The 17,177-nt window shown below is 44.1% G+C and overlaps 1 protein-coding gene across 1 annotated transcript; it reads left to right on the forward strand.

Annotated features, from left to right (window-relative positions):
• The first annotated feature begins 386 nt into the window (after positions 1-386).
• LOC115829780 (uncharacterized) lies at positions 387-16,706 on the forward strand. The gene is made up of 20 exons (XM_030793944.1): positions 387-621; positions 1,446-1,960; positions 2,122-2,484; positions 2,844-3,065; positions 4,580-4,798; positions 5,045-5,296; positions 5,543-5,764; positions 6,092-6,307; positions 6,483-6,722; positions 6,835-7,065; positions 7,344-7,532; positions 7,652-7,894; positions 8,082-10,166; positions 11,688-12,605; positions 14,415-14,522; positions 14,923-15,034; positions 15,165-15,248; positions 15,776-15,858; positions 16,222-16,300; positions 16,588-16,706. The coding sequence occupies exons 1-20, from the start codon at positions 432-434 to the stop codon at positions 16,590-16,592; spliced, it is 6,576 nt and encodes a 2,191-aa protein (XP_030649804.1). The 5' UTR covers positions 387-431; the 3' UTR covers positions 16,593-16,706.
• Positions 16,707-17,177: the final 471 nt, after the last annotated feature.

The following is a 17,177-nucleotide window of genomic DNA, read 5'->3' on the forward strand; positions in this document are numbered from 1 at the left end:
CGCCGTAATCAAAGCTAAAGGTGGTCTAACGAAATATTAGAGTGTGCGACTTTTTTTGGCCAGGCGTTGTATATAAACTATTAATGAGTAGACTATACAGTAGACAAAAGTTACTGTATTTACGACATACAAACTGATACACGCCAAAGTTTTCTAAAAAAGAAGCCAGGACCTCCTCTGTTTCTTGGTAATAAATTGCATTTTGTGGATTTACCGTCAATTCATAAAAAATACTTCAAGTACCGTTATATGGCGCTGGGCTTTGATGCGCTATGTGCCACTCCGGTACATTAGGGGGCAGAAAGTATCTTGTAAACGAGCGATGGCTGGAAAATAGAATGGGAGGAAGAAAAACTGCAAGAAAGCATACATTCAACTACCTCTGATCGAGTGTGTATTAATTCACACATCTGAATGAAAGACAGAAAAAAATGACTAAACTCCAACTCTTGAATCGTGCTCTAACTGAGCGCCTGATGGCGGCGTTGGAGGAAATTATGGGCATGGTCGGAGGCACGGTATTAGAGTACGAAGAGGAGACAGTCCGAGCGAGGAAGGAGAACGAGATTCTCAGACGGAGGTTACGATGGATGGAGGGAGAGACACCAACGGACTGGCCAGGTAGCATAGAGCTAGCTCAATCTGGAGGGAACAATGTTCTCACAAGAGTAACGGTAGTTGCACAACATCACATGCCATTTCAGAAACACGGATAATATTAATGTTTAAGTTAATTATATTCACTTAATTTAAGATACATAGACGATTTTTGTGCAATGGTTGCAGATAGAAAAAAAAAACATTCGGGGTTTGCACTGTTGGGCGAACTTTGCTAGCTAACCAGCTAGCGCTTTTCTTAGCTAGCAAGCTTTGGTTTGACAATTTAAAATTGATTGCAGGTCTACAGACCGCATTCTAGTGGGGGATTAGAGTCTATGCCTAGTTTGAAGAGCAAGAAGGCCATGACAATTTTAAAAGGTTACAGACCAAAGGGAAATTGTGGAACACAAAGCAACATAGCCCATGCCTCTACCTTACTCTAACAACAAACACGGGTAGGATCCCTTTCAGTTTGCGTGCAGTGCCAGTGTGAAGGCGAGGTTGACGTGCGCTCTAACGTTCCCACATTCTCGCCACCTCGTGCGGATATGATGCAGCAGTTGTTAGATTGAACATCAGTGTATCGCATCAAGTCGTCCGCTCAAAACGTTCTGTTATAGAGGGTGTGTTAAAGACCGTTAGAACTTAAAGTGTTGCAGGGAGTTTGCACGCATTGACAGTTTCATTGCGTCACTTCGGGGTGTCCACTGAGACATTTGTATCTGTATAACTTTTGTGGGGTGTCACGCCAGTACTCAGCTGTGTTCTCAGTATAATTACTAAACCTTTATGTACACATTTAGTCACACCTCCCTCTCTGATCTGTATCATTCTTATCTCTTTAGGCCAAACGCAGCCATCTCCTGTTTCTGTCCCAGTTGAAATCACACCAACTGATCCTCAGGACCAGATCACCAGTCAGGCACAGGCATCGGCACCTGAGCTCCAGGCTATTAAAACAGAACCCATCGAAGTGGCTGTTCCCCTGCCAGTCAGTGCAGATGCCAACCTCAGAGTATCTCCTCATAACACTGATCTCCAGTCAGTTAATCCCGGAATCGATATTGCTATCGATTCCGTCATTACGGACACCAGGTACTGGGAGTCGCCTTATAGCTACATGGCCCCTCTTGATCACGATCCAACCTTGCCCACGAGGGTCCGACGATGGAGGGGAAGGGTGAGGAGTCAAAAGATGTCGTTTGCATGCCCCATGTGTGGCAAAGTCTTTGCTCGAGAGTCACGGCTGGTGTTGCACATGCGTATCCATTCAAGCGACAGACCGTATGCCTACCGTCAGCGCAAAGCGTGTTTCTACGGCGACAGGAAACAAAAGAAGAACAGAGGCCTCCGTGGCCAGGTGGGGAGCTGCCCAACTTCTGACAACATTAATTTTGCCTGCACCGTGATTTCTTTTTGTCATCATCGCCTGTAGTTCGCTGAAAAATGATTTTAAATTTAAAATAACAGGTCTTTTGTCTGTATTTGGATGCATTTCTTGTTTTTTTTCCCTACCTTTAGCCGTCGAGAGAAAGTGTGGACGAGTGGTCAGACTTTTCTGAGCAGACAGAAATGAGCGAGTCGTCTGCAGTGCGTAGCATGCCAACGATACATCAACAGGCCCCGCCCACAAGCCCCGCCCCAGATCATCTGGAGGCGGGGCCAGTCAGTGTATCCAGTATTTCCGGCCATAAAGTTGGCAGGAATGGCCCACATAGCAATAAAGCCCTTTCTAATCAGAGCCAACCGGTGCCGTCTGGGGTCAAGTCGAGGCGCGGAGGAGAGGAATATCAAGGGAAGGTGTTTCCGTGCACAGAATGCGACAAGACCTTCCCTCGCTCATCCTGGTTGGCATTTCACATGAAGACCCACTCAAAACAGAAAGTATGTGTCATCAACCAAACACAGGCCGAGAGTGGCTCTGTCAAAGTACACCGTTTACAGTAGTATTAATTCAACCCATGTCTCTGTATTTGAAACGCATTATAAAGTATTGTTACAGATGTTACTGTTACACCATAGCCTATTTCTGAATAATGAATTTAATGACCAAAGTGTCAGTTATGAGTGTTTCTCGGCTAAGCTAATTTAGCTTAAAAAAAAGAGAAAGAAAAAGAAAAAATTATGTTGTGAACTGGTACGGAATAATGGTCCCTGATCTTTGCTTGGGGTTGCCCGAATCATTTTGTTTTTGTGTGTGTGTGTGTGTGTGTGTGTGTGTGTGTGTCTGTGTTTTATTTAAGCCGTCCAAAATGAGTACAGATAAGACTGTCCCCAAAAATCAAAAAGTGGAAGAGCAGCATTTTCAGTGCCCAAGGTGCGATAAGAGTTTTTCTCGTAAACCCCAGCTGAAGTTTCACATGAGAGCTCACCTGAAAGAGAAGCTGCAATCCAAACGTCAACGCAAGGAGCCGCTAGACGACGCCGACGGAACACAGAAGAAGAATCAACATGTTCCGTGTGAGGTACAGAAATTAGTCACCAAATGACTGTTTACAGGTAACTGTCAAATGGAGGGGACACACGCGGGCTTCTCCACACAGGTGTGATTTCTGAAGGGTTGGTTAAGCCATAAACAACCCATCATGCTTTGGGGTCTTGTATAAAATGCTAGGTGTGCCAAATCACCTGTTATTTCGTCTGCCTTTATAAGAAAAGGAGAGGTCACTGAACGAGGTGTGATTGGTTTTTTTTTTTTTCCACCTGTTTGGATGGAGTTTGTGTGAGGAAGACTGCATAACTTGCTGATGGTTCAACAAGGACCAGCAGCAAAGGTGATGGTGTCATGGGAAGTTAACTGGAGTTCCATCTGTGGTCAGACTTTTACTCTCTGCAGTTGTGATGTGTGTGCATTAGTTTGAGACACAAGGCAAAACTGCTTAGAACCCTTGAATGGGTTGACTTGGAAAAACCGTGGGCAGGCAGTTTAATAAGGATCGGTCTGCAGAGAACTTCACCGAGTGGGACAGGAAGGTAGAAATGCATAAACCCTTAACGCTCATTGCATGTTTGTGAGGAAAATGCTACAAAGAACAGTGGTCTGCTTAGCGGTTGCAAAAAGTCACGTGGTCGTTCTTTACCATGTTCTCAACAAGCGCATGAGTGCATGTGTGGAACTTGCCAGAATTAACTGACAGACCCAAATGCTTGTTTCCCACAGCGAAGGGTTCCAGTGGCTCTGTTATGGTGTGGGGTACCTTCTCTTTTTTTTTTTTTTTTTTTTTGTGAAAGTTGTAGGTCCACCTGGCCTTTTTATCGGGCAAGGCCGACATCGAACAGTTAGCAGAACCGTTCTGAGCGATCACGTTCATCTCATGATGACACGTTTCTATCCCGATGGGAGTGGTCTCTTCCAGAATGATATTGCCCCCCCCTGTCCACAGCCCTGCCCCCTCCCCCCCGCCCCCCCATCCACGGTCACTGAATGGTTTCACGAGAATAAAAACGACAAAAACCTCATGCCCCCCGATCATGTCAGTCACATGATGTCAAGCTGACACGTTCTAAAAGGGAGGTTCTACACCTGTGCTTGACACAGCATTTTCCACCACCGTCATCAAAGCACAATGCAATCGTTTTTCGTGGAAGAGCGGTGGTGGCACATCTCCTGCAGTTCCAGGCGCTTGTAGAATCTGTGCAGAGGTCCGCTGAAGCTGTTCTGACGGCCGACGTTGGTCCAAAACCTCACAAAGCCAGTCTGTGTGTTTTCATTTACCTTACTGTTCTTGTGTTTCCGCAACTGTCAGTGTATTAAGTTGCATAGGTAAGTGACAAAGATCACTTGACTCCTGTTTCAGTGAACAGAACTGTTTCAGTGAACAGAACTGTATGGAGTAACCTGACGGACTTTTTAAACAGGAAAAAATGATGCCTGGTCAACCGTAACTACGGTTTGGTAGGTCTGAGTGTAATTCTTCCTGTTAAAGCTTTAACGTCCATTTTTGTTTTGTGTTCAAATCAGTCTGTGTGTTCCTTTTAGGCATCAAATGTAAGTACAGATAAGACAGTCACCAAAAGTCGAAAAGTGGAAGAGAAGCGATTTCAGTGCCCAAAGTGCGATAAGAGATTTTCTCGTATACCTCGGCTGAAGTTTCACATGAAAACCCACTGGAGTAAGAAGCTGCAAGCCAAACCCCAGCGCAAAGAACTGTCAGACCGTGAATTGCCACAAAAGAAGAACACGGTTGTTCAAACCGAGGTACACCACCAAAAAGTGCAACAAATCGTAAAACTGTTCTTTGCTTCTATCAGGATCTTGCAACAACCTTATCAATAAGTTGAAACACCACAAAATTGGTTTTTAATGGTAATATTACTTCCATGTCCCATGTCTGGAAAAACATGTAATATTTGGTTTTCTTATCACAGAGGTGTATTTTGATAGAGTAAACCTGTAAATGTATATTAACATCTGATTGTTTGTGTGTTTTCCTGTTTCTTGCAGCCATCTAAAAGAAGTGATGTTGAGGAGAGGAGTAAGAAGAGGAAAAATTTGAAGAAGGAGGAAAGTGGAGAACGCGCTGAAAACGCGAAGATTCGTTTTCAGTGTCAGCACTGTGAAAAAAGTTTTCCGCGAGAGAATTGGCTGGCGTTGCACATGAAGACACACAGAAAGCAGCCGAACTTCAGGCATCGAGACAAGAGGCGGGATGAAGGTGGTGAAACGCAAACGCGAAAGCCTCGCGTTCACACAGAGGCAAGCTATCGTTTTTTTTTATTGTTTATACGTCTATGCCGTGATGCTCTTAATTTTATTATTGTTGTCATGAATTTTGAAGATACACTGAGTTATTCTAATATGTCTACAGTGCTGTCTTTCCCATAATAAACATGTAATCCCATTGTGGAGCTTCCATATTGTCATATCGCCATGCTAATACCAGATATATACACACGTCTATGGTATCTACGTTACATTGTGTGTGTGTTTTGTTTCTTGTAGCCTTCAAAGAGAAGAGTAGGTAACACGTTCAAGAGAAATAAACAAGCTGAAGTTCAGAAGAAACATCTGAAGTGCCCGCACTGCGAAAAAGCTTTTTCACGAAGGGCTTGGTTGATACTGCACATGAAAGCGCACTCGAAGCAGAAGTTACGTGCGGGCCACAAGCAGAAGGTGCTTGTTGACGACAACGAAAAACACAAGACATCTCACCTTCATGTGGAGGTACACAACCACACATAACCTTCATTGTAAACGCATGGGTTTTGCTTTACTTACTTAGTTTTAAAAAACTAATTAACACGGGCACTCAGGTGGCGCATTTACAATACTAATTTATTTTTCTTTTCATTCACAGTTTAAAATAATCATTTATGAGGTTTTTTTTTAACACTTGACACCAGGGTTTTGAAGGAACTATTGCATTGCAGTACCAAACGGCAGTTGGTGACACAGAGGTTCTAAAACTCAAAGCCTCATGCTGTGGATGAAAAGATCCTAATTTCTTAATCAGTTTACTTGTGCTTCTGTGTGCCTGTGTGTTTCACGCAGCCGCCAAAAGGAAACCTAAATGAAATGGGTGCTGAAGGAGGACAGGTTGGACAGAAGATTTTCCAGTGTCAGCACTGTGAAAAAAGCTTTCCCCGTGCCTACTGGCTCGTTTTGCACAACAAGGTGCACTCTAAAGAGAAGCTAAATGCCAGTTACAAAGACAAGGATCGGGACAAGTGTGAAGAAAGGCAAATGGGAATTTCTCCTGTTCAGGAGGTAAGCTGTCAATCATACGTTTATATCGTTTTGGGGGGGGGGGGGGCGGAAGGGGAGAGAGAGAGAAACCGCATTCTGTTACTGACTGTTGATGCTGTCGTAGAACGCTAACGACTACAGATGCCTTCAGTTAACGCCTTTCTCTGTTTCTTTTTTGTGTGTGTTATTCCTTAAGTCACTGAGTGGAAGTACAGAGGACGTGACCGCGGGAAGGGCACCAGCCGAAAGTCGAAAGAACTCTTTTCCCTGCCCTCAGTGCCACAGAGTTTTCACTCGGGGGGCCTGGCTAAAGCAACACCTGTACAGACACGCGAACAAGACTTCTAGGGAAGAGGGACGACGTTCCCTCAGAGCACCCGCTAAGGTGACGTGTGACAGCAGAGTGGACCAGATGACCCAACGGAGCCGCATTCAGGTAAAACTCTTCCTGACGATTTCTAACGGCCGTCATTCGGAGAAGCGGCGACAGAAATGTTCCCAAGCCGCGTTATAGTCATCAGCGGTGTCTTCTAATTTGTCCTGTGCAGCCATCAGAGGGGAAATTACGTGAGCCTAAGGTGAAAGAGGACGAAGGAGAGGACAAAGAGAAGAAAACGTTTCCTTGCCCGAAATGCGGAAGAGTCTTCATTCGGGAGGGCTGGCTGGCGCCTCATATACGGAGTCACGACAAAGAGAAGCCAAAGGAGGGGGAGGTGGTTGTGTTGGAGCGCATCCACGATGTGAAACGTACGACGAGGAGCAGTCGTGTTTACAGCAAGGTACGCTTCTCGTCTTTGGATTGGAACGAGAGCGCCAATATAACGCGATGCAAATTTAAAATTAAAATGAACACTTTCTGACTTAAAACTGAACATTCACATGGCATATGGTTTTTTTTGTTTTTTTTTTAGTCGTTTTAAAACCCCCTACTCTGATATCGCTTAGTATGAACTTGTTACTGTCTTTTGTAAATATGTATCTTGTTTTTTGTTTTTTTTTCTTTCTTTCTTTCCTTTCTTTTTCTTTCTTCCTTTGGCTGGCGTGGGGGCTGTTATAGTCATCAGACATCCCTGAGAATAAGAATGAAGGAGGTGGGAGTGGTGGCAAAATCGGCCATTTCCAATGTAAGCAGTGTAATCAAGTCTTCGACAGCGAAATCTGGTGGAAAGTCCACATGCGGATTCACGCGTGCGAAAAACTCAAGGCCTATCAACAGGAGACGAGGAACGAGACTCTGGACACACAGGTAATGACACGTCACAAGATCCTGCAACGTAATCCAATGTATCGGTTTTGTCAGATTAACATCAGATTTCAAAAAAACCTTCCTCATATCAGTTTCGCTAATTGCGTGTTTGTTTGCAGTTGTCCGAAGGAAACCCAAGTGAGCCACCGGTAAAGGAGTCGGTGAACAGAATGGGAAAGTTGAGGGTTCAGAAGGGGTCGTTTCCTTGTCCTCTTTGTGGCAAAGTTTTCCCGTGGGAGATGAGACTCATGTTACATATGCAGATCCACTCGGGCGAGAAACCGTATCTCTACCGTCAGCGCAAGGAGCAGTTCTACGGCGATTTGACAAAGAGGAAGACCTCAAGTATTCATACCCAGGAGGTAGGAATATTTGTTTAAATATACAACATACCTTAAAACACAGCATGTATTTCCTGTCTAAAATGTGCAAACTACGTCGTTTTTAAAATTCAAAGCTCAGTAATTTATTCTCTTTGTAACTGGTAGACGTGGGTTTAAAATGGATTTTTAAGCATTTTAAAAACTGCTCTTGTCATTTTATTTGTAGCCTTCCAGGGAAAACAGTGAACATAGTGACGATTTGTCGGATTCGGCCTGCGAAGAAACGGAGAAAAATTACGGGAAGTCAGAGCCAACTACAAGCCAGGAACATACCTCAGAACCAATCAAAACGTCTCAACCTCACATGGTCAGCACTGACCCCACTGTCAGCCCCCTACCTCAGAATACTGTAACAAAGTCAACCAGCATTGCCTCCAGCTTGAGCGAAGAGGCGTTCGATATAGAACCAGACAGTACTGCAACAAGCTGCTGTAATTTACAGCCCAGGATTGTTCTACAGTCTATTATATCTGAATCCAAGTACTGGAAGGCAGGGCTTGGAAGTGTCCAAGAAAACGTCAGCTCTGAAATATCTGACCTTGAGTTACCGAAGACATCCGACCAGGAGTTGGTTGATGCTGCTGTCATTAGTGCTGAACACAAACGGATCAATAGTTGTAATGTAACCATAAATTCACTTGAAATCCCTGATGCGTCGGGCGGCAAACAAACAGAGTCACCTGACACCGGCAACATAGTCGCTCCAGAAACCACTGATCCACCTTCTGTCTGTGCTGATATAAACCCCAAGGCATCAGAGCCAACCAGTGACGTGGAATCAGTCTCTGGCGTCTCTGAGGTCACTGGAGTCCTCATCACCAAGGACAGTCTCCAGAAACCTTCATGTGACCAACCTGATATTGGCAACTGCAACCTAGACATTTCCTCAGATGCCAACCGCACTGTTTTACCACAGACAGCCGATATGAAGCACACTAAAGATGCAGACACTGAGTCAATCCAAAAAGACTGTCAGGTGAACAATGGCAAAGGTAACTTTGCAGCTAAAAGCACTGACACTAGTACATTCTTGAAAGCCTCAAATGAAAAACCAGAACTGTGTGGAGGCCCTGCAAGTTCCTTCACGGCGAGTAATAGTTCCTGCAGTGTAGAGCCAGCTGATGTTGTTGTGAGTGCCTCTGACACGGTTGAAGAGAGCAAGTATTCACCCAGAGGTTTGCCTGTAGACAGCGCTACTTCAGACCTTATTGAATCTGAGACTGATAACCATGACAGAACCGTGTCCTCTAATGCAGGTTCTGTACTGCTGGCCACGAGCACTGATCCAGAATCAGTTTCCAATGAATCTCGTGCCACTGGGGCGTCGCAAACTGCTGATCCAAAGCAAGTTGAGGCTACTTTCACAACCAACATTAATGAGCCGATCAGCAGTGGTGATGATGGCTCTAAACTGCTCCCTCACTCAGAGAACAGTAACGCAGATATCGGAGTTCAAAATACCAAACAGTTGGGAGCTTCAGAAAAGTCCATGATGCCTGTTCAAAAGCTCACAAACGGGGCCCCGGCAGATGCTCCTGACATTACACATCCATCCAAACCACCTAAGGAGGATGCTGCTCTTCCGGATTTAACTTCAGCTGCGTTCAGTGACCACAGCACCAGAGAAACACCTCCAGCCACTGAGCTGAATTCAGGTAATGCTGAAACGAGCTGCAGTGTCCCACAAAGCACTGATTTGACACCAGTCGTTGCTGCTTCACCGGCAAATACAAGTGATCAGACAGACAGTATTGATACAACTACCGCGGATCAAGAGCAGAGTGACGAAACGATAGTTAACCAGAAATCAGCACTGGGTTCTCATATAGAAAGCTCAACCCCTGACACCAGGCAAGATTTGTCCATGCATGGCACTGACACTGACTTGCCTGTGACCACAGACCGGAAGCCAGTCAACGTCAAAAACAGCAACCTCTTATCAGGGCAAACTACTGACTCAGAAGTAGAAGGAGAGAGCATCCCAGACGACATGGACTGTGAATTTGGCAGCGACGGGCCGAACAGCGGTATGGTTGCCTCTAACACCGATCAGGTCGCGGTTGCCGGTCTCAAGCCAAGTACGGAGAGGGTCGAAGGAAAGAGGTTGTTTCGGTGCAAGTTATGTAGCAAAGTCTTCGATCAGGAGATTTTACTCACAGAGCACATTGAAGAGCACAGGAGGACTATGGACGATGAGGATGGTGATGAGAACGGCGGGACAGCAAAGAGGAGACGCCGCGTCCGCATCCAGGTACATGAATTAGTCAGAGACCAGGGTGGTAGTGAGACGCAGGAAATGCCTTCAGTTTTGATTTAGAATCTCTAGACACATAAAGTCATGGGTAATATATTGAACAAGATGTTACCTTTCTCTGGACATAGGTGTCAGTATGTGCCAAATTCAAATTGCTTTTTAAACATTTTCCCCCAACTGAAGCTATCAGAAGAAGATGTGAGGTGATGATGCATCAGGTATCTTTAAGACCTCAGGAATGAATGATGCCTTAGCATGTTAAGGTAGTGTACACTGAGCCATGTGGAGCTTTGTCAAGGACTGCTAGATCAAATCAGAGCTACCGAAGTGAAGAAGCGGCTGAGAGAGAAACGTCTAGACAAGACACGAAACAGTTCTGTTTATTTTTGCCAGAGACAGTTCAGAAAAATAGAAAGTCATCTTAAAATGTGTCACGTTAAGGGAGGCTGAGTTTGTGGATGGCTTACAACTTCGAGGAGAACTCTGAGGAAAAAACATGGCTTATTGCGTCATCTCTGCAGAAAGATAAAGTCTGAACACAGCAGAGGGTTGTCAGGGAAGGCAGAGAATTTCATCTAAGAGCCCTCGTGAACCTCTTCATTATTGAAGACTTCGTACACTGCAGGTTTTGTCAATCGTTTAATCAAACAAACGTTATTTGGAGGTACGGACAGACGTGTGTGTGTGTGCCCAGAATGTTCCAGGGGATGAACAAAACTTGACCGATAACAGAAACGGTGCACCACCACTTCCAACAGCTCACCCAGAAACTTTGAGTCCTCCCATGCCCAAAACCAGCAACAGGAGAAGCCGCACTGTGCCAATTCAGAATCACTGCACACTACCGTCCCAAATGGTGTTAGTGACCATATTTTTAGGGACAGCATCGTCACAATGCTACAAAGGGGCCAAATAATTAGATTCACACAGAATGATAAAATATGGGAAAGAAAGGAATTATTATTATCCCACCTGAGGAAACCTGCTTCGGTACGCAAAGGTATATATTTGGGGATAGGGCTTGGGGCTGTGGTTCCATAACAAGTGGAGTGTGTTGGACTTGGGACAGGCTCTGTTAAATCCACGGTAGAACTCAGGTTGTCTGTTCTTTGTAGACTGTGTATACTTGCAGTTTTCTGTTCGTAAACCTAATTATTTACGTACGGTTCTTGTGTGGCCTTGCAAAATGCCAGGTGTTAATAAAATTCAAAAGTATGTGACTGGCAGTATACCTTTCTGTCTTGTTCTGTTAGGAGTCAGACATCATCTGTGTCAGGTTATTACAAACAAGTGACAATGTTTAACAAAACCGGGAGTGTTTCTAACATCAGGATTGAGCCATTCCAGATTGTTATTCATCCATGTGTCTGTAAATGTGATCATGTTGAGACAACTTTTATGCTAAGCCTAGTGTTGATAAATGTGCCTGAAGTATTAAAAAAAAAAAAAAAAAGAAAAAGAAAAGAAAAGAAAGGTGTGTTATGGTTCTGTGAATTTTCTTTCTTCCCCTCATTGTAGCCGGTGAAAAAAATCATTGACTTCTCTGGGAGTTCAGAGGACTCTGAGGAGAGCGACGCATCCAGCAACGAAGCCCAAACTCCTAAGCCGTCCGGTAGAGCAAGTTCCAACATGACGAACCAAAGAGGGGAGAGCAACCAACGAACGAAATGGTGTTCCAAGAAACAGTACTGCTTATATTGCCGGAAGCCGTACATTAAGTTGGCACGACACCTTCGAAGCGTTCATTTCGCAGAGCCCGAAGTTGCCAAAGCTTTCAGCCACACGAAATACTCAGAAGAAAGAAAAAGCTTATTGGTCCTTATTCGAAACAAGGGGAACTTTCTTCACAACACAGAGGTGGCAAGAACCGGCAAGGGAGTCCTGGTTCCTTGTAAAAGGACGTCTTCCTTGACCTCGGCCGACAATTTCGATTACTGCAAGTATTGTCAAGGGTTGTACCAACGAAAAGATATGTGGAGGCATGCCGTGAGATGTAAGCATAACGTCCCAGGTAAAGAACAGGACCCTGCTGAGACCAGCGGCAGTGCAGTTTCTCCCACAGCTGAGCCGGCGTGCTCTGGTTCTCCTTCGCACAGAACAGGTGACCACGCGGCACTCAACCTTGAACAACAATGTTACCCAGAGGCAGCACAGAATCAAGCTGAGTCAAGCTGCCCAACCACCGAGTCGGTAGACGACGCCAGCAACGGCGCACCGGTGCGACAGACTGCTGATCCAGTTGTGGTTAGCCCAGATACCCCAGATAATGTTAGTGGCCTGAATGGTAATGATGGTGTCCTTAGATCTCTTTCCAGCGATGACATTTTCACCAACTGTGACCAAACCTCACACAGTGAGGCTGAGCCCAGCAGAGGTGGAGCTGATCAGAGTGTGGAGTGTGTCGGCGATGAAGAGCCTCCACCTGCTGATGCTAAGGTACGCCACTGATGTTTCACCAGATTTTAACTGTCAGCGGAGAAGGAAAGGTCTCTCTCTGGCTTTTTGTTTTTTTCATGAAATTCTCTCATGGTCATTTTGAAGAGTGAAATGATCAGCATATACAGGTAACTGGTAAAAAAAAAAGTAAGGGAACACCAACACAGATTGTCCTAACAGGGCGTTGGTTCACCAGGACAGCATCAATGTGTAGATTCTAGAAGTACCCGGAACTGTTGCTGGAGAGATGCTACGCCGTTCCTCTTGAGAAGTTCCATGATTTATTCATTTGTTAATGGTAGTGGACAATGCTGTTTCTGGCAGTGTTCCAGAATCTTCTATAAGTGTTCAGTTGGGTTAAGATCTTATAAATGAGATGGGAATAGCACGTATGGTTCATTTTCATGCTCATCAAACCATTCAGTGACCACTTGTGCTGTGTGGATGAGTGCATTGTCATCCTGGATGAGACCACTCGCGTCAAGATAGGAGTGCTTCACCATACGATGGCTTGGACTGGTTTTGTATTTGTAGGTGTTTACTTTGACCTCTGATGGGGTTGAATGGACCTTAAACCTGTGCCCGGAAAGTGCATTGCTCCATACACCATAGCAGAGCCACCAGTACCCTTCAACACTGTGAAACAAGGACTCGGGGAGGGGAAGGCGGGGAGGGGCGGGGGGGGGGGGATTGTAGGGTTCTTTTGAAGTGCGCTGTATTTGCTTGTCTGTTGTTGAGAACAGAATGAAAGAGAACTGTTCTCACCATGTAGACCAGTACCTTGGTTTTTTGTTTGTTTGTTTGTTTTGGGGGGGGGGGGGGGGGGTTGCCACTTCATTTGCAAACTTGCATTGCAGCCTGACTGTAGTATCCTTCTCTCTCTCTGAACTTCTCTGCAGTTTGTTCCTGCCCTAAAATGATGTGATTTAGAGTTTCCTATCTTGGTTTGTGGTTTGGTTTAGTTTGGTTCGGTTCGGTTCTTGAAACCAATGCACCAACATCGCAGTCTAGGAGTGTACGCTTTTGACCACAGTGAATCCTGAATTTCCCTTAGACTTCCCTGCCAACGTTACCTTAGCCCATGTTCCTCTTGAAACGTCAGGTTTCAGAAAGGTACCCCAACAGTCAACCCTCTTATAAACAGAGATCTCCTCCTCTAGTAATAGTAGCCAAAGTCACGCGCCGCCGGGCCTGCCTAACAGTACATAGTATGTGACCCTAAGCATGATGGGACTTTAATTGCTTGCTTACGTCTGTAAAGACGCCTGTGTGGAAGAATCTTCTTTTGAGTGTGCTTAATTCCCCTGCATTGCCTAAGTGTTTCCTTCATTTTGGCAGTTACCTGTACATGTCAGAAAACGATTTTTCAAAAAGGTCTTTGTAACATACAGTCAGTAATTGTTTATAATATCAAGAGGTTAGTTGATCACCACTGTTATTCATATGGTGGTGGTGGTGTTTTTTTTCTTATTATTGCTTCTTATTGGCTCAGTCAAATGAATAGTGTAGGTAAATCTCAAAGCACTTGATTTGCATGCGGAGTACTGTGTTTGGGTGAGGAACTGAGGAGACAGTGTGTCACTGTCTGAATGATTAAGGACAGACTGTCTGATTGGTAATGAGTCAAATCTACTGAAAACGGCTTTGCTTGGTATTGTCATCACTTTTAAGACTTCCCAAAAAGTCAAGTAGAAAAAGTTATCAGGCGATGTCGTGTTAATATTTGTACCCTGATATTTTCACGAAATGACTCCATGCTTTTTTTTTTTGCTTTGTTTTTTCTCACTTTGTCCATGCGTTTTCTGACAGCCATCGGAGCAGCTGGATGAAGCGTCGCCAGGCAAGATGGACCAAAGGTCAGATGATGATGATGACGGGAAAGAAGTAAAGTCACCTAAGAAACTGGGAGAATCTAAGGTATGAAAACTTTCATGTTGAGCTACTGTGCTTCTTCCTCAAAAAAGCAAAGCGAGAGAGAGAGAGAAAAAAGTGTTGTCACTTGAAGGCCGGAGTATGGGCGAGAGGTTTTGGAAGCATATTTAAAAGGAGAAAAGCAGAGATTTAGGACATCTCGTAAGTATTTGAAATTGTAAATGAAGTCCGTACATCAAAGACACCCACGCTCTGCGATGTTGAGCGACGAGCTCCAACACAATTCCGTTATGACTCTGTCTGACCTTTTGCCTACGAGTCCTGTTGTTAACACACAACAGATTGAAATCAGAGCAGTGACTTTTTTTTTTTTTTTTTTCCATGGTGAGAGGACGTTGCAGGTGTATTTTTACGACTTTGACACTAAAGCGTCATCGTTTTCCAGGATCAAGACGGTGAGACTGTGTCGCCCAACTCAAAAACGTATAGCTGTGACCACTGCAACGCCGTTTTTCACACTTCCTACAACCTGCGAAGGCACGTCTACACTCACACTGGTAGGTGTGCACCAGACGGTGCACTCTTTTTAATCAGAGAAATACAATATGTTGTGTTAAAGGTCACTTATCTTTCAAAAACACACACACGCGCGCGCGCTCTGACTCACTCTCTCGTCACCTGCTGTAGGGGAAAGGCCGTTCTGGTGCAGCCAGTGTAACGTGGGCTTCATTCAAAAATACCGCCTGCGGAAACACAAGCTGGTCCACCATGGTATGTCACTCACTGGATTTAACAATCTTAACAGCTTTTTTTTAATTATTTTTTTTATAAACCTTGCTAAAGCTCCACAAAGAAATTAAATGACTCTTGCAGTATACTGCAAAGTCTGCAATTGTGACATACGTTTTCACAGATCCCTGTATATTTACTGCTGTACTACCGAGTTTACAGGATCTGTAGTCTGCCTTAGTTTACTCATTCTTTTTTCTTCAGATTTGGAATTACTTGGGATTCCTCTCACGTGGCACCTCGGTTGTTATGAGCGAGGCCAGGGCATGCCTTTTTCCACACGTTTTGGCTTAGTGTAAAACCTGGTCTGCTGTGCCCACATTTAATAGTCAAAGAAGAATTGTTTTATCAAACGCAAAGTTGTGCTCTCTGAAAAGTACTAAGCTTTTTTAATTTTTTTTTTTTTTTTAATGTCTAATGTTATATAAATAGAGACCTGTAAATACAGCATGTTAAAGTGCGTGCTTATTGTCGTTTGAATTTTTTTTTTTTTTTTTAATCTTCTCCAGGTGATAGGCCCTGCCGTAGCGAGAAGCAGAGGAGGAGCACATCCAGCGTAGATCAGAAATCTCAGAGTAACACCAGCAGACAGGTGATGTGCGCCAGTGAACTAGACTATTTAATCATCCCCCTCCCCCTCAGAGTGTGCTTTAAAAAGTGTATTAAATATGAAACAAATGAAAAAGTGTGTGGGGGGGGGGGTTGACTTCACCACTTGATTAAAAAAAGATGTCGTACACACACAAGAGTGTCAGTTATTTCAAGTAGATGTGAATTTTACATTGTATGTAGGGTCACAAAGTTCTTCCCCCTTTGGATGGTCGGTTTTCATTTGAGAGACCCATAATTCCTTTGCCTTTAAAACAGCCTCTTAACTCGCTAATTCATTGCCAGGGAGACATGTGGAGAGCTCTCACTTTGACTTTAAATGTGAAATTGGTTTGTCTCTCTGCAGCCACTCAGAGAAGGTTCTGGTGGAAAACATTCAGAAGCCACTGAGTACACAGAGAAAAGAGACGCATCGACTAGCAGAGGTGAAACCACAGAACCCCAGCACATCACATAAGGATAACTTTTAAAAAAAACCCAAAAAACATAAAGGATATGTATTTTTCCAGTTTACATGAACAGTGTTGTAAGCCATATTAAGTACTCCAAAATGTCTTTTGGACTAATAAGAAACTACTTTGTTAAGCACTTAATCCCTGTTTCTTTTTAAAATTTACAAACTATAATTGGCCTTTAAAGACAATGAAAGCGTTTTAAATTTTTTTTTTTTTTTTTGTCATCTGGTTTGTTTGTTGGTTGGTTATACGTTCAGACTGAGATGAGGCAGAGGGCGAAGATGCTCGGAGAAGACCGACGGTCAGTGACGGAACATCGTGTCTCCCCGTGTCGTCTGTGTGGCGTTAAAGACTGTAACACAAAACGCGACTCTTCATGAAATTCAAACAAAGAACAGACTGGAGCCTCACTGATGATGACAAACCACATAACTCTTTTATCATTTTTTAATATTAACATAGTTTGTTCATTTTAGTTTTGTTTTTTGTTGTTGTTCTTTTTAACATAGCTTGAGGCATCAGTCATAAAAGAAAATGCGTCTCTTTGATGTGGAGTAATAAATTGTGTGTAAAACTTTTTTTTTTTTTTTCAAAATTGTAGAATGAGAAAATATATGAAATTCTCTTTCCCTTATTTGTTTGCTGCCTTATCTTTTTTTTCTGTTTACATAATGACATTTTGATCACTTGCAAACACAGAGCCGTTAAAGTGATCGGCCACTGACGGTGACCGGAGCAGTCCAGAAAGTTGACCTGTGTAACTGTAACCGTTAGATCAACAGTTGTAGCTGTTGCTTAATGTTGCTGTTGAAATGGTCAAATTCGGCATCTTCTCACCTGCCTGCCC

The sequence above is a fragment of the Chanos chanos genome, chromosome 16 (genome assembly GCF_902362185.1).
Source record: "Chanos chanos chromosome 16, fChaCha1.1, whole genome shotgun sequence".
NCBI classification, from domain to species: domain Eukaryota; kingdom Metazoa; phylum Chordata; class Actinopteri; order Gonorynchiformes; family Chanidae; genus Chanos; species Chanos chanos.